At 41.9% G+C, this 25,463-nt stretch overlaps 1 protein-coding gene across 1 annotated transcript; it reads left to right on the top strand.

Moving 5' to 3' along the window:
• Positions 1-380: 380 nt before the first annotated feature.
• Positions 381-6,649, top strand: LOC142656658 (uncharacterized). Its single transcript, XM_075831582.1, has 3 exons — positions 381-489; positions 3,252-3,454; positions 5,235-6,649. The coding sequence occupies exons 1-3, from the start codon at positions 381-383 to the stop codon at positions 5,589-5,591; spliced, it is 669 nt and encodes a 222-aa protein (XP_075687697.1). The 3' UTR covers positions 5,592-6,649.
• Positions 6,650-25,463: the final 18,814 nt, after the last annotated feature.

Here is a 25,463-nt window from a genome sequence, read left to right as displayed (position 1 = left end):
CGTCCAATAACTTTATACTACAGTGATAGCTTTTGATTTATCATTAAAGAGGCTCTGTCACCAGTTTAATACTTCTCTATCTCCTGCCTAATCTAATAAACGCTTTGATGTAGATTTTTTAGGGGGTTTTAAAAAAAAGTTTTAGTGACAAAGTTCTGATGATTTTTACATTTATGCAATTTTTTTTGTAAAAGCCCAACTGGGCGTTTTGTTTTAGTTTCACCAAGTGGGCGTTATAAAGAAAAGTGTATGACACTGACCAATCAGCGTCATACACTTCTCTTCATTCATGCCCAGCTTTATTCACAGCACAGCGTGATCTCGCGAGATCCCGCTGTGACGTCACTCTCCCGCAGTTCCTTCACCGGAGCAATGGGAGAATGACCAAAACCGTACCAGAACTGCTGCTGAGGAGGATAATCGTCCTGGCACAGCTGGAGCCGATGTTTGGTCATTCTCCGGTCGCTCCGGTGAAGGAATTTCGGGAGAGTGACGTCACAATGTGATCTCGCGAGATCTCGCTGTGCTGTGAATAAAGCTGGGCATGAATGAAGAGAAGTGTATGGAGCTGATTGGTCAGCGTCATACACTTTTCTTTACAACGCCCAGTTGGACATTTAGAAAAAATTTGCATAAATCTAAAAATGATCAGAACTTTGTCAATAATAAATTTTTTTTAAAAAAAAAACCAACTGATTATCTTCAAAGCGTTTATTAGATTAGGTAGGAGATGGAGAACTATTAAACTGGTGACAGAGCCTCTTTAACTAAACTTCTATTGACAGGTCCAGATTTATTTAATTGTAATCTACATTTTCTTTCGTGACAAATGTGTAGTTTGTGTTTCTGTATTTGTGCCATTATACGTGCCATCCTTCCTTCTCTCTAGGCTATAATATGTTTGGTCCCGGCCACCAGATTCCTCCTCTGGCTGCACATATCTACAGTCATATGTTGCCCAACAGGTTTTCCAGCATCTTCTTCCCTTCTCCTATTTTTGGATTTCAACTGTTCCAGCCCTGCGGCCATTCTGGAACACATAAGGATGCCATGCTGTTCTCGCACCAGACAAGGCCTTGTCATTTCCAAGGTGATTAAATGTAGATCAAATTTAGCAAAAAAAATGGAGACAAACAAAATTTTTAAGTAAATATCCAGCCTTAAATACTATTTCGTTCTTTTAATCGAAATAGGTCCAAAACTCTGCTGATTTTAATTTTTCATTATATCTTTTTAGCAGTCGGAACTCAATTTTCTTGATACAGAGCTCATTCTGTCTGCCTGCAGCTGCCACTAGGTGGCGCTTAGGAACTTACTGCAGACTGTTTATACATTGAACTCAATAATTACAGGTTGCAGTAAGCTCCCTCTAGTGGTGGCTGCAGGCAGACGGAATGTTTATTTAAACACATTCCCTAAAGGGGGCACCCCAGTGGCTAAGGCACTTAAAGGGGTTGTTTACTTTACAAAACCTATTTTTCATATACCCTATTAGGGAATTCTGAGGTTCGGGATCATGATCTCTTGGCCAGAGTGGAGTGCAGTTACAAAGAGCGTCTCTCGCTCTGGAGAACCTGTCCCATCCTGCAATGCACAGACAAGCCATTGATTTGAATGCGCGCTGTGTAATGCTTCTTTTCCCCTGTGGTGGCGCTGCAGGGAAATTGACAATAGTAATAAAGGACAATGTGAAAAATGAGTCTCATATTTTTTGTACAATAGGCCGAGGCTGACTAGAAAAACGACTGTGCAAGATCCAACAGAGTGAAGAAATAATCATGGACTTTAAATTGGGGCAAACTATAAAACTCATAAAGCACGGCCTGTAGGGAAGAATCATAAGGCCCCGTACATAGCACCATATAGCGGCACATTGTAAACTACAAAAAGGTCTGTGTGTAGCGCCAGGCTAATGTGACAGTATGTTAAGGGAATAACTGGTGCCCTCTAGGTTACCTCTTTATGGGTATCTTATAAATGGCCCTGTTTAAAATACTTCTTCCAAAAGAAAGGGTCAACTTTAAGTGCCACCCCAAAAAGTTTTATTTTACTTTTTTTTGTTATGTGAATGGTATGTGACATGAATAAACACTGCGTACTATGTGCATGAATTTCCTAGTCAAACCCATAGCAATAGAAATTGTCGTCCAGGAATAAAAAATAAGCTAAATTCACTTGAATACTTGGCACAACCAATGGACGAGTGTGTTGTGTTTTTGGAAAAAATTCAGACCCTTTTTTCTAATCCCAGACAATTCCTTTAATGACATCTTGCACCAGAACGTTTTCTTTATATTGTTTTGATTCAAAGGGGAAAATTTACAAAGCATAATGCAGCAGTCTGCCATATACGGCCCGAAAAACAGCTGAAAAATCGGAAGCAGAACGGCGTTCTGTTCCGACGGGTCAAAAAAGAAGTGCATGTCGCTTCTTGAACCGTTTTTGGAGCCGTTTTTCATTCTCAATAGAAAAACCGCTCCAAAAACGGCCGTAAAAAACGGCTGAAAATCAGGAGCTGTTTTCCCTTGAAAACAGCTCCGTATTTTCAGCTGTATTTTGTTAAGTGTGTGAACACAGCCTCAAAGGGAAAAGGCTCCCTATGTCAGCCCATCAGCACCCCCGCGACCAGGATGGGTTACCATGGCAGCAGTGGGCCTAACATAAGGCCCCCATGTCTGTAAGCCTATAAGGCCATGCCAACGGTAGCTCCTAATAGGCTGCCTGTCAGTACAATACTCACAGGCGTAATACACTGCATTACATTAGTAGTGCGCTGTATTATGTAAGCGAATAAACAAAAACAAAAAATCAAAAAAAGTGTTCTGAAGTATATTAAAAATTCCAAATAAAAATAAAGCCCAAAAAATAAATAATAAATCGCTTTTTTTCCATTCAAAAAATGAACAAAAATACTATACAAAATATTGGCGCATCTGCAACAAGCTCTTATAGGGCTACGTCCACATAAAAATAAAGTTATGGCTTTCGGAACGTGGAGAATGAAATACGGAAAAAACTGTCTGCGTCCTTAAGTTTTGTGTTTGCTACAAGATGTTTTTAGATGTCACTGAAAGGGTTAAACAACCGAAAGTCTCTCTGCCCCCCTATCATCCTAAATCTTATCCTAGCTGCGGGCAAAATGGCACCCATGTAGACATTGCAGACCTCGCCAGTAGTGACCGTTACACAAGACAACTATTGATGTGGGTTGGATGTCCTTCTTTTATGATATCTTCATCGTCTCATCTCAGTTGGGAGTCGTCGTCTTCAGTCTTCTTTCTGTTTCCGCCCATTAGACAGGAGCCATCGTTTGAAGCAGCGAAGATCACGCGCTAATTACAGTGGCTGGCAACTCGAAGAACTGGAAAAGGTGTTCCAGACCAACCATTACCCAGACATCTTCATGAGGGAGGCACTGGCGCTGAAGCTGGACCTGTTAGAGACCAGAGTGCAGGTGAGGTGGGCATAGCAGCTGGTAATAGGTAGAGGGGCATTCTTCGCACTCTCATGATGGAGGTACATCTATAACACAGCCGTAAGCGCAACAGTCCTAGCACGTAACAGCAATGAATTTTAATATAGTAAAAAATATGAAAAAATATTTTATGAATTCCTTTAAGGGTAATTGATAGGATGGCCCCTTTAAAGTATATGTCAACTTCAATATTAACTGTATGCTGGAAGACTGCATAAGGTAACAGAGCAATTCAGAGATACGGGAGTGGGGGATGTATTGCTGAATAACTTGGATTTGCCTTTCAGGAGTCTGGGGAAGTGTAGTGACTGTCTAGTGGAAGGTGAATGTATTAGCAGTCATCCAACAGATTTAAAGGGATTGTCTGTGATTTTAGGTCTGCTTTTTTTTGATTTGTCAGAAAGAGTGCCACTCTTGTCTATGGCTGTACCTGGTATTGCAGCATTTACTTGAAAGGAGTTGAGCTGCAATGCCAGACACAACCCATGGATAGGCGTGCTGCTGTTTTTGGCAAAAACAAAAAATAATGCTCCTCTTTCTAATCAGCCACTTTAGCTGAACATTATGCTGAATCGTTTTTCCACAACTTGGTAGAAGAGGACCTCTGCGGACGGTGCCCTGATCGGAACTGGGTTTTTAGATATCAGTTTGATAGCAAAACCTTTATTAATCAAATTAAAAAAAAACACAACACATTGCTTCACAGGTATAAGCAGCTGGCGACCTTACCCTTTCCAGTATTTAAATCTCATTTTGTGGCTTTCAGCTTATTCCCCGCTTCCCTCTACAATATCTCAATTTAGTAGCTCAATCATCCTACTCATATCTCCTGTGATTAGCTGCAATGACTTGTACTCATAGCCTATCACTTACCTGTAATTAGGGCACTGTTCCATATTTGAGCATAACCATGTGTCAGGCACAGATAGAACCGCCTCCCTGTCTCGCCATGTAAATTATGTAAGCACAGATAGTACTGACTCCCTGTCTCTCCATGTAAATGATGTAGGTACAGATATTACTGCCTCCCTGTATATCCCTGTAAATTACCAAGGTACAGATATTACTGACTCCCTGTGTCCTTCTGTAAATTATATAGGCACAGATAGTACTGCCTCCCTGTATATTCCTGTAAATTACGTAGGCATGGATAGTACTGACTCCCTGTCTCTCACTGTAAATGATGTAGGTACAGATAGTACTGACTCCCTTGCTCTCACTGTGAATGATATAGGCACAGATAGTACTGCCTCCCTGTCTCTCCCTGTATATGATGTAGGCACAGACACTTCTGCCTTCCTGTCTTTTTCTGTAAACGATGTAGACACCGGCACTTTTGCCTCCCTGTCTCTCTCTTTTCTCAGGAAGACCCGGCACTTCTATACATTACACAAACAGGCCATTTATTTAAATTAAATTGTGTAATGTTTAATTTCTCCTGTGGTGGCGCTGCAGGGAAATTAAACACTTACTGCCTGGTTCCTATACAGTTTACAGTAGATTGCTGGGGGTCCTAGCAACTGGACACCCTGTGATCAGCTTATCATCAGGGGACTCTTCTAATAAAAAGTTTGTCCAAAGCCGAGAACCCCTTTAAGTTCTTAGAAAGCAAAATTGATCACAGTTAAATTTAGCATTTACCAACAATAAACCCAAACGCTTAGACCCAAAGTCCTGGATCTACTTTCAGAAATATACTGTACATATTATCCTCAGAGTAGATTTCACAGATGACACAATTCTTCATTTCCTTCCGCAGGTCTGGTTTCAAAACAGGCGAGCAAAGATGAGACGGCAAATCAAAATGCAGAATTATCAAGTCCAGCCGGAGGACAAGAGTAGGCCCGACTGTAAAACCGATAAAAGACCAGAGGAAAACCCATTAGAGGACACAAAATTTAAATTCAACCCCCCAAACGACACAAAAGAAGTTCCAAAACAAGTAGAAGACAACGCAACCCGCAGTATCGCCACCCTACGTACAAAGGCACGGGAGCATGAGGCTGAGATACATGGCTTGGTAGCAACGCAAGAGGGACCCCAAAAGTTCACAAGTAATCGTGACTCCAGTGCAGATGTCACAGTTCAAAAGCAGCAAGAAGTAAAATCTTCCTAACTGATGGGATTGCGCCAGGTGTGCCATGTTCTCACTACGGATGAAGACTTTATAATGTAAAAAATATCAAATCTAATGGTTTGGTCCAACCAAAGAGATGTGTCCCTCATAATAGGAGATATCGTCATCCTACACGATTTTCTGTGCCTTCTATAAAATACACCAATGTTATTGGGGTGACTACCTGGAATATGTTCTGCTTCTCATCAACCACCAACAACCAAGTCATGGCCTGATGAACCATCAAGAGAACCTGGACGTTCCTGCATTGAGATTGTAGGGAGTTGATATGAAGAGGATGTCTCCATAATGTCCTTTAAGAACTACCCTTTGGTTTCATGCATTTGCAGTAAATTTCCTATTTTCCAGCCAGTCTTGTGTTGACTACAACTTAAGGGGTTGTCCAGTTTAGAAATCCCATTTTCATTCACTCTATTGGGGTATTCTGGGTTAATGGAGGGGGTGCTCAGTTTAGGATCCTCATCTCTTGGTCAGAGTGGAGAGCGGTTGTAAAGAGCGTCTCTGTCTCTGGAGGACCTGTCCTGTCCTGCATTACACAGCCAATGAATTAAGTTGAATGGGCAGTGTGTAATACTTAATCTCCCCTGTGGTGTCGCTGCAGGGAAATTGAACACTTACTGCCCACTTTCTCCACAGATTGACACTTTCTGTAATAGGCTTATTATCCAGAGACCCTTCTAACAAGTAGGGATTGTCCAAAATTCAGAACCCTTTGGGGGAAATTATCAGCTGTTCCACTTCAGTTTTTTTGGAACAAAGATGCCAGACTTGGGGACCTTGATTAAGCCCCTAAGCAGCCATGACAACCATCGTCAGCCGACAATCACGTTGCGGGGCGATGGAATGGCATCTAAGTGGTTAAACAGCCCGGCCATTACAGTGAAGTGTCGGCTGTAACATACAGCCAACACCCGCTGAGTATACGCATGAGCCTGCTCCATACACCCCTTTTCTGGACATGACGAACACTTACGTCAAATTTTGGGAATGCGGCACAATGTATAATGTAGCTAATCCAGTTTATTGAGGAAGTTTATCTATGGCTCAATATCTATATTGTTATATGCTTTAATAAAATTTTTGTACTTTATTAAAGCGTAATAATTTTTTGCGATACTACATGTGTTATATCCTAGTAGGATAAAGTTTCATCTTCTTTAGCAGTACAGCTATAAAGTGAATAAAGTTCTCTCACTTGACTAATTTCAGAAAACTTTCCTTTCTCTACATGCAGTACTCAATTGTTTCACTAGAGGGAGCCAGTGCCTTATATATAAACCCCTAATTCCACAAAAGATTTAAAAAAAAAAAAAAAAATACACTTCAAATACACAGGACATACATCTGCTCAGCCTGCAAATCATTTAAATCCCATTTAGTGCATATTTGCCTGGTATAGAAGAATTTTAATTATGCTGAAAAAAAATGATTAAAATTAAGCTTTACTTTTAAATTGGCTATATAGTCATCAAATATAAAATCTAAGCTCTGTATAATATATCTTCATTACAAGTTATGTTATTTTTCAGTATGTTTTACCCTGTGCAATGTACAAAAATGTTTGCTACCTGGAAACCATCAACAAGCAGGTTAGCTGGTGCTGATGGATCGTTCTGTGGATTTATTATACTCTAATAATGGCTTCTGCGAATTACCAATGCAGGAAATTAACATGTGAGCATCCATTTAGTCTTGAATTTAGGGACTCAGAGTCATACATTTCCTTATCCCATTGCAATGACTATTGGCCACACATGCATTATGGCCATGTCTAGAGAGGAAATCTATGATCGTAGTACAAGGGGTCGGCCAGTTTATCAATGCCTGGTCCTGCCAACTGCATGAAATATCCAGTTCATGGACAACAACAATTGTAATCAACATCACCAATCCTAAATAGCTCTGAAAAGTGGAGAACGCCTTTAAATTATTCTAAGAGGACCTCGGCATGACTTGTTATAAACATGCACTTTAAGGGCTTGTTCAGCTTAGTAAACCCATGTCCATATTCCCTATTAGTAAATTTTGAGTTAATAGAGGAGGGGGGGGCCCCCTCTTTTTAGGATTTTCAGCTCATGGCCAGAGTGGAAAGCGGCTATAAAGAGTGTCTCTCGCTCTGGAGGACCTGTCCTGTCCTACATTACACAGACATACTATTGAAGTCAATGAGAACTGTGTAATGCTTAATTTCCCCTGTGATGGCGCTGCAGGGATATTGAGCAGTTACTGACAGGTTTCCCCACAGATTACAGCTGATCGCTGGTGGTCCCAGCAGGGAGACACTGTATGATCAGCTTATTGTCGAGACCCTTCTAACAAGCAGGGATTGGCCAAAGCGGAGAACCCCTTTAACTGAAAAACCCAAGTGCAGGCGCGTAGCAATTGTGGTCGCAGAGTGAGCGACCAAAAGCGGACCGAAGGGGTGTGCAGGAAGCCCGCCATGAATCCCCTCAGGCTGCCACATTAAGTGGTCTGTGCCACGCCGTATACGAAGTCCTGATGCCGGGTAGAGTCAGGACGTTATATGCGACGCAGCACACAACACCCACGTGCTGTATCACATATAACGTACAGAATCTGTTCGGCGCCAGGGACTTGTATATAGCACGGCAAAGACCAGGCCTGATTTAGCAGCCTGGGGGGGATGCAGGACGAGACCCTGCGGACAAGAGAAGACGCAGGAGCAGTAAGTAAAACCAAGTAAAATTCTGATAACCTTTCCAACCAATAAGGCAGATTTCTATTGGCCAATAGACAATCCAGGTCGGACTAAGGCTCCTTGGGCCCACCAGAGGACATGATTTTGAGGGTCACCATCTATACAGTACAGACTTGTTCCTCATGTGGCATACTTATGAACAGCAGCTCCTGGACCCCAATGCAAAATCTGTAACAGGGCCCCCCAACTATCCTGTGCAATCTCTGATAATACTTGACTGATACTACTTTATATGGGGCAAAGGGAACCCTTTGGGCCCCCTTAGACTTCAGGGCCCTGACGTCACTACAATCTCTCCACCGCTTCACTCCACTTATGAAAGGTCTTACATCAGCCAATGTTAATGATGTCATCTTTCCCATACAATGAGAGACAATTTGGTTTATATGTCCCATAGTTGAGACAAATCCGCAGAATTTGATGTTGTAACAACACATGCCCCTTCCCCACTATATAAATCCCATGGTTATTATATGTCTGCAGATGACACCTATACAAGGCAGTGCGGTTTATATAGGTGTCATCTTCAGACATATAATGACTTGGTGTGGTAACACATTTCTATACATTTGACATGTGCTAGAAGCCATTAAATATCCTAATTAATTTTTTTCAGTTTCCTTAGGAGATCGCTTAATTAACGGAGCATTGACTATAAATGCCGGCTGGTTGATTTATATGCAGAACTTACAGCGGGCTCACACACTATTTTTTGTTGGGAATTTTTTGCATCTGTACAGATTGGTCAATTGATATAATAAATTCATCTATCTTCTCGACTTGTCCTGGAAAAAAATATAAAAAATGTTTTAAACTTTTTTACATGATGTATTTTTAACAATCTATACATTATTTTTTTTTTTAATAGATTAAGGACCCGTCATGCTGTGGTTACAAAAACTTAACAAAAATAAATAAAAATAGCATTTACAGAAGTCCTGTCACCAGTTCAATAAAACCCAATTTTGGATCCCAATCCGTTTTTTACTTTCTGAGTTATGAGCCATTTTCTTATTATGCTAATTAGGCTATACTAGCCAGAGGGGCGGTAACGCTGAGGTTTTACTGGTAGCGGTGTCTGTGTTGGCTGTATCATGTTGTCCTATCAGCAGAAGAAACAGAAAAGACTGTAATCCAGCGCTTGGCGGTAAGTAAAAGGAATCTAGGTTCCAATTTTATTTGTATAACAAATATTTAAAATATCAAAGTGCAGGAAAAAGGGTAAATCGCATTAGTTGGTTCGCCTACGCGTTTCAGACACGTCCTGTGTCCTTAATCATGGCATGTATATTTTTAAATCTGTTATACAAATAAAATTGGAACCTAGATTCCTTTTACTTACCTCCAAGCGCTGGATTACAGTCTTTTCTGTTTCTTCTGCTGTTTGCCGTTGGCCGTACGGGAATCCGAGCGCTGTCTGAACAGGACATAACGAACGGTGAGCTGGAGGATTCCTCCCCCCATTCCCCTTATATGTTTTTTTGCTTACTGTCCTATCAGCTAAGATCACGCTTTGCAGGGAAGAGACAAAACAGACACCGGCCCCAGTGAAACCTCAGTGTTACCGCCCCTTTGGCTAGTACAGCCTAATTATCATAATAAGAAAATGGCTCATAACTCGGAAAGTAAAAAAACAAACAGGTTAGGATACAAATTACACTGACATCATCAGCGTGACAGCGCCTATTACATGAGGTAGGAAATTGGGCTTTACTGAAATAGTGACAGATCCTCTTTAAACAATTATTTTATTAAACCCATTGAAGTGGGTGCGGGACGTCCATAGAACTTCTACTTCACGTTTTTCATACAATGATTGTTCCTCATTTATCAAGAGTTTCAAACAGAAAAGTCAACCTTGTTGCCCGTAGCAACCAATCAGAGCTCATCTTTCATTTCTTGAACTACTCTAAAAAATGGAAATCTGCCCTGTGATTGGTTGCTATGGTCAACAAGTCTGTGTTTCTGTTAGACAGTCTGGTAAATGAGGCCTAACCAAAAAAGTTAATAAAGTTCTCCGGCTACTAACAAGCCCTTCTCCGTAGATTTACATGGAACTACCGCTGTACATAACATCATTTGAATGGCAAATGGCGGGACATTTTTAAGCCCAGCCATGCCACCAAAATACCCAGGAACACGATTTTTACCACACATTCGCATAAATTTGACTTAATTGCGGACCGGTTCAGCCACAGGCACTCGAAAATTTGGTAAATTGGCAAATATGATTGAATCAATTATAACAGATTCTAAAGGGCCCTCCGGCTGCGGGCCATATTGTCAATGAAGTTTTGTGTGTATCTATCCGGTATGTACATATGTAATTATGTTGGCTTTGTCTGTAAGTAAGTATGTAGGTATCGTTGGCCATGAACTTGCTCTACAGCAGAGGCATCCTATTATTAGACTCTGTTCACACTGGTGTCATGGATTCAATTTTTACAGGATTTATGACAGGTATCACTGGGTCCAGCAGTTTTCCATTGTTTTCACCAGGTAGAATAATGCAGCAGACTACGCTATTTTGCCCATCAGAAAGCAACAGAAACCTGACGAAACACAGCCATGGTGGCAATAAGAACAGGAAATAGAGAAGGTGACGGGGCCATCTGAAGATAATCTTTATTGCTCCGAAAACTTACTTGCCTGGTTTAGAAAACCCTAGTTATATTCCCTATTAGGGATCTCTAAGATTAACAGGGATGGGGGGTTGTTATCTGTGCCACATCCTCCACCATTAGCCAGATGAGAGCAGCATCTCTCGCTCTGGAGGTCCTAACACATCCATGCATTACACAGCCAGCCCATTGATTTGGATGAGAACTACGTATGTAATGCTTTGTTTCACCTGTGGTGGAGCTGCAGGGAAACTGAACACTTGCTGCAAGGTTCCTGCACAGATTTCCCCAGCGATCAGCTTTAATCTGTGCATCAATCTGGCAGCAAGTGTTCAGCAGCGGGACACTCTGTGATCTGTGTTTTATCAGAGGACCCCAAGCGGATAACCGCTTTGTTAAGCCAGCCTCACGCACACAGCCATATTACTTCTGTGTGCCTCAGATTTTATACGGAGGCAGAGTTTTGGATTTTTTTCATGGAGTGCCATACAGCGGTATGCGGAATCCCTACCGGTCCATAATACGGACTGATTGTGCTGCCGTATAGGGTCCATGCACGTGGCAATGCTATATATACACGGTGCATCCCAAAAGTAATGAGAATGATTTCCAAAAAAGTCCTTTTATTTACAAGTAGGCTCGATCACATTCAAAGTAAGTCCCCTGGGACTGAACTCAACGATTCCAGCAACGCTGCCATTCCTCGTAGCAGTGCTGGAAGTCCCCATGGTTGTTCAGAGCCATCGCCACGGCTGACTGGACGTTTATAACAATACAAAAATGGCGTCCATTCAGGTAGGTTATGATTTTGGGCAACAAAAAAAAAAAGTCACACGGTGCCAAGTGCCTTGATAACGCCCACATTTTCATCGGGTCCTGACGTTGAAGGTCGTCCTGAGCGCTGTTCATCCTCAACAGATTCCCTTCCATCCTTGAAGGCCTTGTGCCACCTGAAAACTTGGGCTGACGGCAAAGCAGCTTCCCGTATACGATATCTTCAGCATCTCTCGCTACGGTTTCTCAAGCTGTTTTTCAAAGTTTCACGCAAAATTTGATTGCGTAACGCGGATCGATGCTCCTCTGCAATTTCGGCCATGACGAGAGGGAAAAACTAGGGTGCACTTTTCTAACATACCGACGCTTCGAAAGGCTCGGGCTCAACTGAGGATGGTCTGGCTGTAGACTTGAGATACCCCCGCAACAAACCTTCATCCCCACTTTCCGCACGCAGCCCTCGTGGAGCGCGTAAAAAATCGTTATCATTACTTTTGGAATGCCCCTCGTATATCTCTATCCAGATACAATGTATACATATTTTTTTGAGAAGTTGTTGAAAAACTTGAATGAAAAAAATCCTCTTGAGATAAAGCTGTGATTCTTGGAAGACGTTTTTCAATGCAGATCAGACGTGCCAGCGATCCTATTAAAGAACGCACCAGGGAGCCCAAAATGGAAATAACAGGACAATAGTTTTCACTTGCCAGGCAATTCTACAACAATAAATGTTTATGATGTTTTTTTTGTGTGTGCATCCAGCCCGGCATGAAGTAGCATGTGGAATATAAAACACAGACACCGTATATACCAGATATTCTATAAAGCAACAATTTGGTCCGTGTACAAGGAGATCATTTTGTTTCCTTTGTGCCGGGTGCTGTCAGCGGGGTCACAGGTCGCTGCTTGCAGTCATGGTAACAATGTTTCTTATTGCTGATCATAAGTCCCTGTAGAGCAGCCTCCTGACATCACCCTCGTTAATCTGCGTCTTTGTATCCCATTCATTATGCATGTGGGAGAAGGAACGGGTAACATGCAAATATCTTCCACAAGACATCACCAAATCTGTTAATAGCCAAAAACAATGACAAGTCCTATGTGATGCCTTCATTAAATGGAGATGCTGGAACTGGTATCATCTGATCTCTAGGGGGCGCTCTGGATCAGCTTTCCTATATACAGCATAATGCCCAATAATTTGTGGCCACTGATGGATGAAAAATGCATCATTATACTCCAGGTCTTTCTTAATAAAAGTACTGCTGCAAATCCCAACCCCCAAAAACCTTAGGCCCCATGCACACGAACGTGCTTTTGCGGCCGCAATTCCCCCGAAAATCATCAGGTGAATTGCGGCCCATTCATTTCAATGGGCCCATGCACATGACCGTGGTTTCCATGGTCCGTGCATTGCCCAGGAGCCTGGACCGCAAAAATAAGAGACATGTTTTAGTACTTGTTTTAGGCCGTGTTTTGCGGTCCAGGCTCATAGACCCAAAAATCACGGCCGTGCACATGGCTACGGTCGTGTGCATGAGGCCTAACTTAGGCTCTGTTCACACTGGTTTAATCGCTTCTGTTTATAATGGAGCCATGACAGCTAGGCCAGGTCCTGGTTAAACAGATACTGGTTAATCCTGGTGAATCGCTCTGATTTTAAATATGGTTTGCCAGGGTTCAGGATTTTTTTTTTCTAAGAATAGCGCTAGAGACTGTGCTATACCGGCCGTTGGAAAGACCGATGGGAACACCCAAAAGCAAGTGTGAACAGACCCTTTGCGGGGATGTGGTGATTTTTTTTTCCTTTTGGATCCTGACTAGAGGTGAGCGAACCAATTCGGCATGAATCAAATTCGGTCCGAATTTCTGGGTAGTTTCGGATGCGTCAAAATCCAAGACTTTTGAAATTTGCGGTGCATGAATCAGCAAAATGGCGGCCAGATTTTATAGATTATAGAAAAAAGAGGGGAGAAAAGGAGATGAAAAAAAATAATAATACCATACTCACCACCTCTCCTGGTCTTCTAGCGTAAAGTCCCTGTTGGCCTACTGAGATGACAAAATTTTGTACCATGTCATCGCTGTAGCCAATCACAGACGTCGCTATGGAAGACCATGGGCGGCGCGTATGGTATTTTATAATGTTAGGGATGGAATCGCAAGTGCCCCGATTGCCCTGTTTGACTCTCTGATGTCTTCTAGGACTGTATCCAACTTGGGGCACTTGCAATTTGTGTCAAATTTATTCAGACAAATCGAATTTCAAGCCCGATTCAATAGAATTGACCAAGAAACTCGTTTCGGGAAATTCACTCATCTTTAGGCCTCATTTACACGAGCGTGTGCGTTTTGCGCGCGCAAAAAACGCAGTGTTTTGCGTGCGCAAAAGGCACTTGACAGCTGCGTGTGTCATCCGTGTATGATGCGCGGCTGCGTGATTTTCGCGCAGCCGCCATCATAGAGATGAGGCTAGTCGACGTCATTCACTGTCCATGGTGCTGAAAGAGTTAACTGATCGGCAGTAACTCTTTCAGCACCCTCGACAGTGCATTCCGATCACCATATCGAGTAACCTGTTTAAAAAAAAAGAGGTTCGTACTTACCGAGAACTTCCCGGCTGTTGCCTTGGTGACGCGTCCTTGGTGACACGCCTCTCTTGACATCTGGCCCCACCTCCCTGGATGACGCGGCAGTCCATGTGACCGCTGCAGCCTGTGCTTGGCTTGTGATTGGCTGCAGCTGTCACTTGGACTGAATTGTCATCCCAGGAGGTCAGACTGGAGGAAGAAGCCGGGAGTTATCGGTAAGTCAGAACTTTTTTTTTTTTTACACGTTCACGTATATTGGAATCGGAAGTCACTGTCCAGGGTGCTGAACCAGTTTAACTCTTTCAGCACCCTGCACAGTGACTGTCTCCTGCCGGGTTCGGTCAAAACGAGTTCGGCCGAACCCGGTAAAGTTCGGTTCGCTCATGTCTAAGACACTCCGTTCGGATGTTTGTAAACAGAAAAGCACGTGGTGCTTTTCTGTTTACATTCAGTTTGACAGCTCTTGCGCGAATCACGCAGTTCGCACGGAAGTGCTTCCGTGCGACCTTCGTGGTTTTCACGCACCCATTGACTTCAATGGGTGCGTGATGCGCGAAAAACTAACGATTATAGAACATGTCGTGAGTTTTACGCAACGCACTCGCGCTGCGCAAAATTCACGCATCGTCTGCACTGCCCCATAGAGTAATATAGGTGCGTACGACACGCGTGAAAAGCACGCGCGTCGCACGTGCGTATATTACGCTCGTGTAAATGAGGCCTTAATCCTAACAAGTTAAGGTGAATTTAACCATTTCATTGTTTATCTATATGAATTTCTTAAGTATTTATAAGGGTCTAGTCTCTTTTTCTTACAGGTCTCTAAATTGCATGCATGCTCATTGAGTTAAATGATGAAATTCCAGGTACCTGCAGCCACCACTAGAGGGAGCCTAGGAGCTTACTGCTATAATATTTGGTCTATAAATTAAAAAAAAAAAGTTATAGGTGATAAACCAGTTGTACCAAAAATTTATAAACGGTTAAGAGTGACTGGTACTCGATACCACCTAGATGTCATTTTATTTTTGGTAACTTTCTGTGATTTATATGGCTATGACAGTCAAGTGCATCACTCAAGATAAGTCAAGACTTATTTCTCCCATCTTTTTTCTCCTCCACGGCAAATAACATGACTTTTGGTAACACCCCACTAATGCCTACCCCCTACATTTATTCTTTATTGGTAATATACTATTTGACTTCCTCATTTATACCTGACAGCCACATTTAGACCACCTCCTATTGCCACCAACTTAAAAATATTTCCTAAATTCATTCCATCCTTACATATGAGACAACCAAAATGCTTATGTGTACGCCTCTCATTTTCCAGCTACACTGATTACCTGCACTCACCACTAGGGAGAGCTCAGTGCATAGATATTTTACAGCTCAATAATAGCTTCAGAAATCTATATGCACTGAACTCCCCCTAGTGGTGGCTGCATGTAACTAGCGCTTTCTGTGTGAAGAAAAGCAAGGAATATATATATTCAGGCCTAAATACACTGAAAAATATGCTACGCCATATTTATGAAGCACCTGCACCACTCTTTCCGATATATGAACGTGTCCAACATTTGGGTTTTATACCTATTTAAAAGCACACCTTGCTACACCCAAGACTTAGACTTTAGTATTGTAAAATGTACCTCCCTTTTCAATAATAATGTTAAAAAGGATAACAATTACTATGAGTGTAAGGTTTTCTATATAGTTATTCGAAATGTTTACTTCTATACGAAGATATTGCAGCCAGACTACAAAGGTCCGCGCTGCAGGTTGTATCTGGGTCTTAACAGAGCTATGCATCCTTCTTCAAGGGATTGCCCAGTTAAGAAAACCCCTTTTCACATAACCTATTGGGAAATTCTAAATTAATAGTGGGGGGTCCCATGTTCAGGATCCTTATCTCTTGGCCAGAGTGGAGAGCAGTTACAAAGAGTGTCTCACTCTGGAGGACCTGACCTGTCCTGTACTACATTACACAGAAAACTCATTGATATGAATGAGAACTGCGTAATACTTAATTTCCCCTGTGGTGGAGCTGCAGGTATATTGAACAGGTTTCCCCAAGGATTACAGATGATCACTGGGGATCCCAGTAGGGAGACACTTTGTGATTTTCTGATTGTCTAGGGATCCTTCTAACAAGTAGGGATTGTCCAAAGCGGAGAACCCTTTTCAGTGCTGGAGCCTGGAAGAATGGCGGCCACTATTACAATCAATAGAAGCATTAGGGCAACATGGAGGCAGAACGTGAGCGAGCGCGCAGGCGGTTCCAAGACGGTTCGGACCGTTTGGGCACAGCAATATCTTCATATAGAAACTTTTCGGAATAATTATCTTGATAAAACCAATAACTGTAGTAGGAGCTTTTTTTTTTTTTTTTTTTTTTTAAATATAAGGTGCACTTTACCAATGACCTCAAATTGTTGGGTTCCTATTTTTAGCATAGAAATTTGGTTTCATCCTGGTCAGAATCTGCAACAATAAATATTTCCTATATTATATTACTGACATTTTACATTTTAATGACATATCCCCTTTAGTATTTATATGGCTGGTTATCAGATACTTGACCCTTTCACTCCTGGTTCAGGCCTAGATGGTATCCTGGATATGGGGCATAGAGAACAATCTAATCGTGTTGAAGTATGCTGTGTGACTGTCACCGGCCGAGGATCATATATCCAACCTCATTACATCTGGGCCTGAGGTGACTACGACTTCCAGGCGGACTCACTCACCATCTGGTTAACTGATAAATAGATATTTGGTCATAGACATTTTCCATAGTGTCAGTCTAAACATTTATTCCCAGGTTGTATACAAAACATTAAAAAATGTCAGACAACCTCCAAAAAACACACATTGCATTCCGAATATAAAATATGATAAACATTGTGGTATTCCATCTTGTCCAATTCTACATACGGCTGATTTCTCCAATGACAAGAGACTTTTATTAAAGTGTTGTTATTCTGTTAAAGTGTAACTGAACTATCCAAAAAACTTCTGACATGTCATAGTGATATGTCAGAAGTTTTGATAGGTGGGGGTCTGAGCACTGAGACCCCCACTGATCGCTAAAACGAAGCTGCAGAAGCGCTCGGGTGAACACTGAGCCCATTCGTTTAGTGGTGTACAGACTCTATTAAGTCTGTACACCGTTACATCGGCTTTTTGAGAAAAGCCGATCAGAGACGAATCGTTTTAGCGATTGGTGGGGGTCTCACTACTCGGAGCCCCACCAGTAAAAAACTTCTGACATGTCACTATGACATGTCAGAAGTTTTTTTGAACATTTAGTTGCCCTTTAAAGGCTATGTACGTGTATCAGTGTGTTTTGTGAAACTTTCTATATACTTTTTACTAAAAATTATTTTTACTTTTTGTGATACAGCTGCTTTGTATCCTCTATACAGAGCAGCTGTATCTAGCGCTGAGACCTGAATCCATCAGGTCAGCGACACTGACGGGTTCAGTGACAGCAGGTCACGCAGTTATGAAATTAGATGTGATCGGTAACCGCTGGAATTGAATTTTTAATAAAAAGTATTTAGAAAGTTGCATGAATTCTTTTTTTTCAAAGGTGTACATAGCATTTAAGTCTTCTGTTTCTCTGTAATATTTTATGGTTAGAGACTTTTTGGTGCTATACTTGTTACAAGTACTTTCTAAGGGGGGGGGGGGGGTTGGTGACCAGGAATATCATATTGTAAATTGTTTTCCTGACAGGGACAGAACTATAAGGGGTGCAGAAGTTGCAGTTGCTCCCAGCACTTGGGGCCTAAGGTTGTCCAAAAGGTCCATCTGCCCCATTTGAGGTGACCAGTACTAAAAATTACAAGGGGGGTTTTGCATTAGGGCCCACAAGCTTTAGGTAACGCTTCTGTTTCCTGAGTCACCACGGCTACAGCACGGAACCTCATATTTAACAAAAAAATAAAAAGCCCCCTTCATCCACTTATAATAAATATTCATGTAAAAAAATTAATTGGCAAAAATACCCAACACTCCCTGGATGCATTTACACTTTACACTATATTAACATATTATATTTACTGACATGTCATAGTTTTTAGGGTCCAATGGCTGTCCAGTTGGATCTGCCATTGACAGGCAATACATTAGCTATGTGACCGCCATAGGCCATGTCATACTACTTGTTATCTAGGCCGCTGATCGTACCATTGAGCACAAGGGACCAATACACACACCTAGACCCAGCAGCGACACATAAAAATTGAGTCATAATAGGATCCGGTTCAGGTCAAGTTTTTTTTCCCCTCTACCTTTTCTGAATTTGGGTAGAGATAGTGGAGATAGTGGTAACATGAACTAAGGGTCATAGAACTAAAGCTAATAAAGAATCAAAATGTGCACTGATTCATATATCTCTAGTTATACCGCTGTATAAAGAATTATTATTTATTATATATATATATATATATATATATATATATATATATATATATATATATATATATATATATATATAATATATATTACATAGCCTTTAAAGTAAATGTATACACTTGAATTCTGTTCAGATATTTTTTTTTATACATAGAGTTCAATATTTTCTGAATGGGCATAGATTAAAAACATAACGTTCTAGCTGCCTGCAGCTACCACTAGAGGGAGCTAAGTAGCTTACTGCATACTGTTTGTACATTAAATGCAATAATAATACAGTATGCACTGAGTTTCTAAACTCCCCCTAGTGGTAACTACAGGAAGCCACAATGTTGTGTATTAAATCTTTGTTTATACAGGGGTTTGAGGAGTCTTATTATGTTTTAATCTTGGCCGATATGAGGTTATGCTATGGGGTCTTTCCTTTATATACTGTATACACCTGTTTTATTGGGTGCATTTATAAGAAATACTACTTCTAGATTCTCTATGGAGGTGCAAGCATACTTATGCAGAATAATTCTTTAATTTACAAGGGCGGCCAAGGAGCCCATTTAAGTGGCCAAAGCTTAAATTTGGTTTTGGTGTTCTGGACTAAACCACATCACTCGCTGCAAATAAAAGTCCATAAAAAAAAAAATCATCGACGCTGCTTCCAAGTCAGCCAAGCTTACCAAGAAGATAGGTTTGCTAACATTTCAATATATACCTCTAACTAATCCCCGTCACTGCTGCCTTCATGGGGTACAATCTGTGGCTTTGCAAAGTTACGTTTCACTTGGAAGATTTTAATGAAATCCCCTTGCTTTTCCTTGCTTCCCTGCTCCCGAGAGATATCTCCCCTCTCTAGGAATACAGTTTCTTTATTTTATTTTTTTCCCTTCATACTCAATTATTTTGAGCAAATATAATCCAACCCAATTTTTTCTGCGGCCCACATCTTTAAATCATGCCCTTTTTACCAAAGGCTAATGCTTCAGCTAATGAAACCTGGAAGATTATAACACAGAACTGTTGGAACTCTCAGCAACAATTAAGAATTTAATTAAAATACAATAAGATAGTTATTGCCGGGTAATTAAGATGTAATAATTGATAAATGTCCTATTAGCATTTAATAATTACAAATAGAACTGATAACATAAAAGTTATAGAGGAAAAATGACTCTTATTTTCCAGTAAAAATTATTTAAAAAAAATAAGCTACAATAATAGATTCCCAAGAAGGTTTATAAATGTCCTTCAATTACTTTTATGTGAGTGTATGTACTAAACCAGCGCTGCTAAGCTTCGGAATCGCTGCAAGGACAGTGGATTATTCCACATGGACACGATTAACCTTGTCGCTCTGTGTTATTTGACCCCATTGGGTTGTTTTCATCCTCAAAGTTTTGGTTTATTGTTTTAAGAAATCTTCAACAGGACTGGCACAGACCACGTGGTACATGAAAATGATTCCTACACGCTCCTAGTGCAATGCCTAACCTACATTCAGGAATGGATTTACATCTCAGGAGACTCTAGAGATCACTCAGAATGCGGCCATACTTACCGATCCAGGTGTAGGTTTTAACACCAGTTCCCGGCAGGATGTGGGCACAGAGGCAATTAACACGTAGGTGGACCCAGTGCAAAGATGCCGGGAGTAGTCGCTCTAGAGTGAAAATAATGTGGCAAGCAAGAAGACTTTTTTTTTTTTTACCTCAACAGGGTGTGCCAACCACACATGCTGCCCCATAAATGCCTCTCTTTCAAATGCCCCCCCCCCATTTTATTTGCCACAGAGACTTCTGTCAAGGTGACAGTGATAGATGCCTACATATTAACAGTGTGTGCCCACCACATATACTGCCCCATATATGGCTAACTTTCAGATGCCCCATTTTACCTCTCAGAGATTTCTGTCAAGGTGCCAGTCATAGATGCCTTTATATAAACAGCGTGGGCCAACGACAAATGCTTCCCATAAATGCCTCACTGTTAGATGCCCCCAATTTTATTTGCCACAGAGATTGTTGTCAAGGTGCCAGCCACAGATGCCTCCATCTTAACAAGGTATGCGAGCTATATATGCTGCCCCATAAATGCCGTTCTTTTAGATGCTCCCATTTCACCTGCCACAGAGATTGCTGTCAATGTGCCAGCCATAGATGCCTCAATATTAATACGGTGTGCCAACCACATAAGCTGCCCCATAAATGGCGTACTTTTAGATGCCCCCCATTTTACCTGAGTTTAGCTGACATAGCCATAGGTGCCCTCCAATACCCAGTCTGCCATTTTCATCACCATGTAACGCACCATGTGGAGGAAAGTGCAAAAAGGGGTCGCCTTTGATTAAAAGTGGCCCTGTGTAGACAATGTTATAGGGCACCGGTGAACATCCAACCTTACCATTCAGGAGGGGATGGCTGCTAAGTATTACATTGCACACAGATAAGACTTCTACAAGGTGCCAGTCACATGGTTTGGTGTGGTGCACCCATGCTGCCTTACAATCTGGTAGCCATGCCAATACTTTTAGATCAGATGGGCTGCCCAGCACCATCTAAGTGCGCCATATAAAGCACGGACACCCCATTCTCCCCCAACATCACAAGACCAAACTGCGTCCTGCAAAAATAATACACATGGTACTAGGCCAACCTATGGATTATGGTTGAAATCTTCTCGCAGATTATTATTATTCTTTATTAATATAGCACCAACATATTCCACAGCGATTTACAATTCACTAAATACACAGAACTAAATGTAAGAGGATCGTGCCGGAAAGATTCCGATCTAAAACGTAATATGAGGACATTGCTGTTTCTGCACGTCCCTAATATAATCTTTACACACGGTCCCAAACGTGACGCTTGATGCCATTCCATTCATTTCCAGCCGCTGTATTCCTTACCATAGACATTGACTTCTAGAAAGTGTCACATCTAGTTTTCTTTTCACGATTCCTTTACTCTAATCTTATGTCAAACCGAAGAATAAAATCTCCTTATATACTACAGAAAACATGAAGATCTCCGTGATGACAGGTCGCCTGGCTAGATGAGATAAACTGTTGTTGGAAGTAACAACGCTGACGTCTCCTTTCGTTTCACTTGCAGATAATGGGCTCTGCCCACAAAGACGCTGGTTTACAGGAATCCATTACACCGTTCCGTCTCATTACTTATGCCCAGTGTGGATAGGGACCTGTTAATCAGTTTTTTGTAAGTTATACTGTAACTGCACCCCGGCGGTGAAATGTATACTGTCAGCCGGGGTGTATCATGATTCATGTATACACTAATGACGGGGGGGGGGCGGGTGGCATTGTCTCAAAGAAAGAAATTCTGTTGAAGGAAATAACCCAATTTTTTTTTTGCTAGCAGAGTCCAACATGGGGGTTATAAATACAGAATTCTCCATTGTCTACCAGGTCGTACTGCGATCAGGGGTGTAGCTATACGTGGTGCAGAGATAGCATTCACACCCGATCCCTGGTGCGACATAAGAAGACACCAGTAATATTAATGACACATGGTTGCTGGGGGTTCTGTTACAGATTTTGCATTGGGGCCAGGAGTTTCAAGTTACGCCTCTGACTCTGATGGTATATATGGCTAAGTTCACATTTGACTTGTGTAATCCATTTTAATATCATCTGTGATGTATTAACGGATGGTATAAAAATAACGGAGGGATCCGTTTGTATCCGTTTTACATTGATAGCAATGATAAAAAAATAACCCATCCGTTGGACATTCGTTTTTTTGACTTTTAAGTCCATAAAAAAAACGGATTACCATCATAACGAACGCTAACGGATGCAATTAATAATCCCATTGTGTTTAACAGATCTGTTTTTATCCGTTGTTTTGATCTACAAATGAATGAGAGTAATGGACTATACAACGCAAGTGTAAACTTGTCGAGTCCCATTATTATGAGCACCAGCTAATATCCAGAGTAACCGCCGTGTGCAGCACGGACCGCAGCTAGACGGGCTGGGAAGTACTTTGAAGTCTTGGTCGTGCTCTTCTAACCACTGTCAGACATTTCCAGCTGTGGAAATTTGGTCGTTTACAGACAGGTGATGTCTCACTTTAACACTAGGGCTAGGTAATAATGTATGTGCTGACCACTACTGGTAGAGTAAAAACCAGCGTAAATAATGCCACACTCAGTGCCCCTTGTAGATGGTGCTTTACACTGCCCCCAGTAGATAGTGCCACACACTGCACCCTGTAGATATTACCACACACTGCACCCTGTAGATATTACCACACACTGCACCCTGTAGATATTACCACACACTGCTCCCTGTAGATATTACTACACACTGCTTCCTGTGGATAATACCACAGTGCCGACTGTAGATAGTGTCACATGGCCTCCCTGTAAATAGTGTCACACTTCTGTAGATAGTGCCACCCCCATATATAATGCTACAGTGCTCTCTGTATATAATGCCAAAGTATCCCCTGTAGATGGGGCCACAGTGCCCTCTCTAGATTATGCCATAATGCCCTCTATAGATAATGCCACAGTGCCCCCTGTAGATAATGCCACACCGCCCCTAGATAATGCCACGGTGCCCTCTGTAGATAGTGCCACACTGCCCCTAGATAATTCCACAGTGCCACACACCCCGTAGATAATGCCACCGTGCCCTCAGTAGATAATTCCACAGTGCCCTCTGTAGATAATACCACAGTGCCCCCTGTAAATAATGCTACAGTGCCCCCTGTAGATAATGCCACAATGCCCTCTGTAGATAATGCCACACCCACCCCCTTGAAGATAGTATCACACACACCCCCTTTCAGTTAGTGCCTCCCCCTTTCATATAGTGCCACCACACCCCCTACAGATAGTGTCACACCCCCTATAGATAGTGCCCCACACATCCCCTATAGATAGTTGCCAACAACACCCTATAGATAGTGCCACAGACCCCCTATAGTTTGCGACACACCCCTTCCCTGTAGGTAGCTCTATTGGGGCTCTAGGAGGACACAGATTCAATTGAATAAGGCAGTTGCTGGGACACGTCCGGGAGAGTATTTTGCCGGGACTGTCTCTTTAAATTCTGTTCAATCATCATCCATTCTGCTGCTACTGTGTTATGCTGCAGATTTTCCACAACTAAATCCGTGAACTTAACCCTAGGATGCAATGGTTTAAGATAAAACCTTTTGACCTTTAGACACTTGGCGCCAGCATGGAATATATTGAACACGTATGTCACTTATATCCACTATAGATTCTCATTATTTTATTCCCATGTCCCTATATTAAAAAGCACTGCTGCAAATCCCATGGCCAATGCAGTATATGACTCCCCTGTCTTTTACCGCGACGCGGTAAAAAAACTCGTCCAACTCCCATTGAAATCAATGGGAGGCATTTTCGGGCGGTTTTTGAGGAGTTTTTTGGCGTGTGAACAGGGCCTTACACAGCCCGATGTGGGGCGTGAAAACGAGCTCCAATCAATGAGACAGCTTGTTGATCAGCGCTCGTTTGCTACTTTCACAAAGAGCAATTCTTGGTTATGTAACGAGTGTTATTATGATCGTCGCTCGTCCTCATACATTTCTATCATGTCGGCAGCATGTCTCCCTGCTTACACATGTGCTGCGGACAACGATAATATTTTCGACTGCATAAACTATACAATCAGTCGATGAACGAACGTCCTATAGCTCTGTTCATCCTGATCTTCCTGGCTCATGAATAGAATAACAAAACCACAGTAAAGACTGACACTTACACAGGCATAGGACTAGAGATGTAGGAGCATAACGAGGCAGGTTTTCTTGCATTGTGGGCTTATGAAAAGTTGGGTGATGACCCATGTCGTCACTATAAAGGCTTATATGCTGCATCTATACCTAGAGTCTACACAGAGTTCCCCGTGACTATATGTCCATGCTGATATCACTTGACTGCTGTTTCCTATACATCATTTCCTAAATATAATTGCAGCTTCCTTTTACTCACTGGTCACAATACTATTGTGTCACTGGTAGACAGGATGTTACCGGTATATACACTGCGGCAGCCGGTGACCCACAGGGCATTAGGCTACATTCACACGAGCCTATCAGATTCACGCGCATGAAAAACGCGCGTGAATCTGGTCCATTATGCATCAGGGTGCTTTGCGAGGGGCATCCGTTATTCACGCACTCGCAAAGCACATCTTTTTTTTCTATTATTATTTTCAATTGAATTGATGCGCAAATCACGCATTGCACACGGATGTGGATCCGTGTGCGGTGCGAGGTTTTCATGCAACCATTCACTTCAGTGATAACGCACCAATATAGGACATGCAGTTAGTTTCACGCAACGGACTCTTGCTGCGTGAAAACTCCTGCATGTGTGTACGGCCCCATAGAAATCAATGGGTCCTTGTGCTGCGCGTGATTTCCCTGCGCAGCACACCGACGTTATTCACATTCGTATGAATGAGCCCTTATTCTGTATACTGTTCTCTATGTCTGTCCTCCTGTTAAAGTTAAAACACTCGCGTTATACTAATGTAGAAATTCCCTCCTAGCTGCTCAGGATAATACATAGAGATCATACTGGCAGTACGGTAAGTGTTGCGGCCCACCTTATGCATAGCTCCACATTAAAAATCAGTTCTACAATCTATATTCTAAATATTACTTTCCTGCAATGCTTTTAGTTACTTTGTGTCTTCTCCATTCACATCCAAAGCTGCATTTAA

The sequence above is a fragment of the Rhinoderma darwinii genome, chromosome 6 (assembly GCF_050947455.1).
Source record: "Rhinoderma darwinii isolate aRhiDar2 chromosome 6, aRhiDar2.hap1, whole genome shotgun sequence".
In the NCBI taxonomy this organism is placed as follows: Eukaryota; Metazoa; Chordata; class Amphibia; order Anura; family Rhinodermatidae; genus Rhinoderma; species Rhinoderma darwinii.
The sequence above is the reverse complement of the archived record's forward strand: the minus strand, read 5'-3'. Positions and strand labels throughout refer to the sequence as shown.

What these genes read in the sequence shown, in the direction of transcription:
- LOC142656658 (XM_075831582.1), top strand. Translation starts at nt 381, where the DNA reads ATGACCAAAACCGTACCAGAACTGCTGCTGAGGAGGATAATCGTCCTG. An exon ending in GGTGAAGGAATTTCGGGAGA is followed by an intron (nt 490 to 3,251) that starts GTGACGTCACAA and finishes GTCTCATCTCAG; the next exon opens with TTGGGAGTCGTCGTCTTCAG. An exon ending in TGTTAGAGACCAGAGTGCAG is followed by an intron (nt 3,455 to 5,234) that starts GTGAGGTGGGCA and finishes TTCCTTCCGCAG; the next exon opens with GTCTGGTTTCAAAACAGGCG.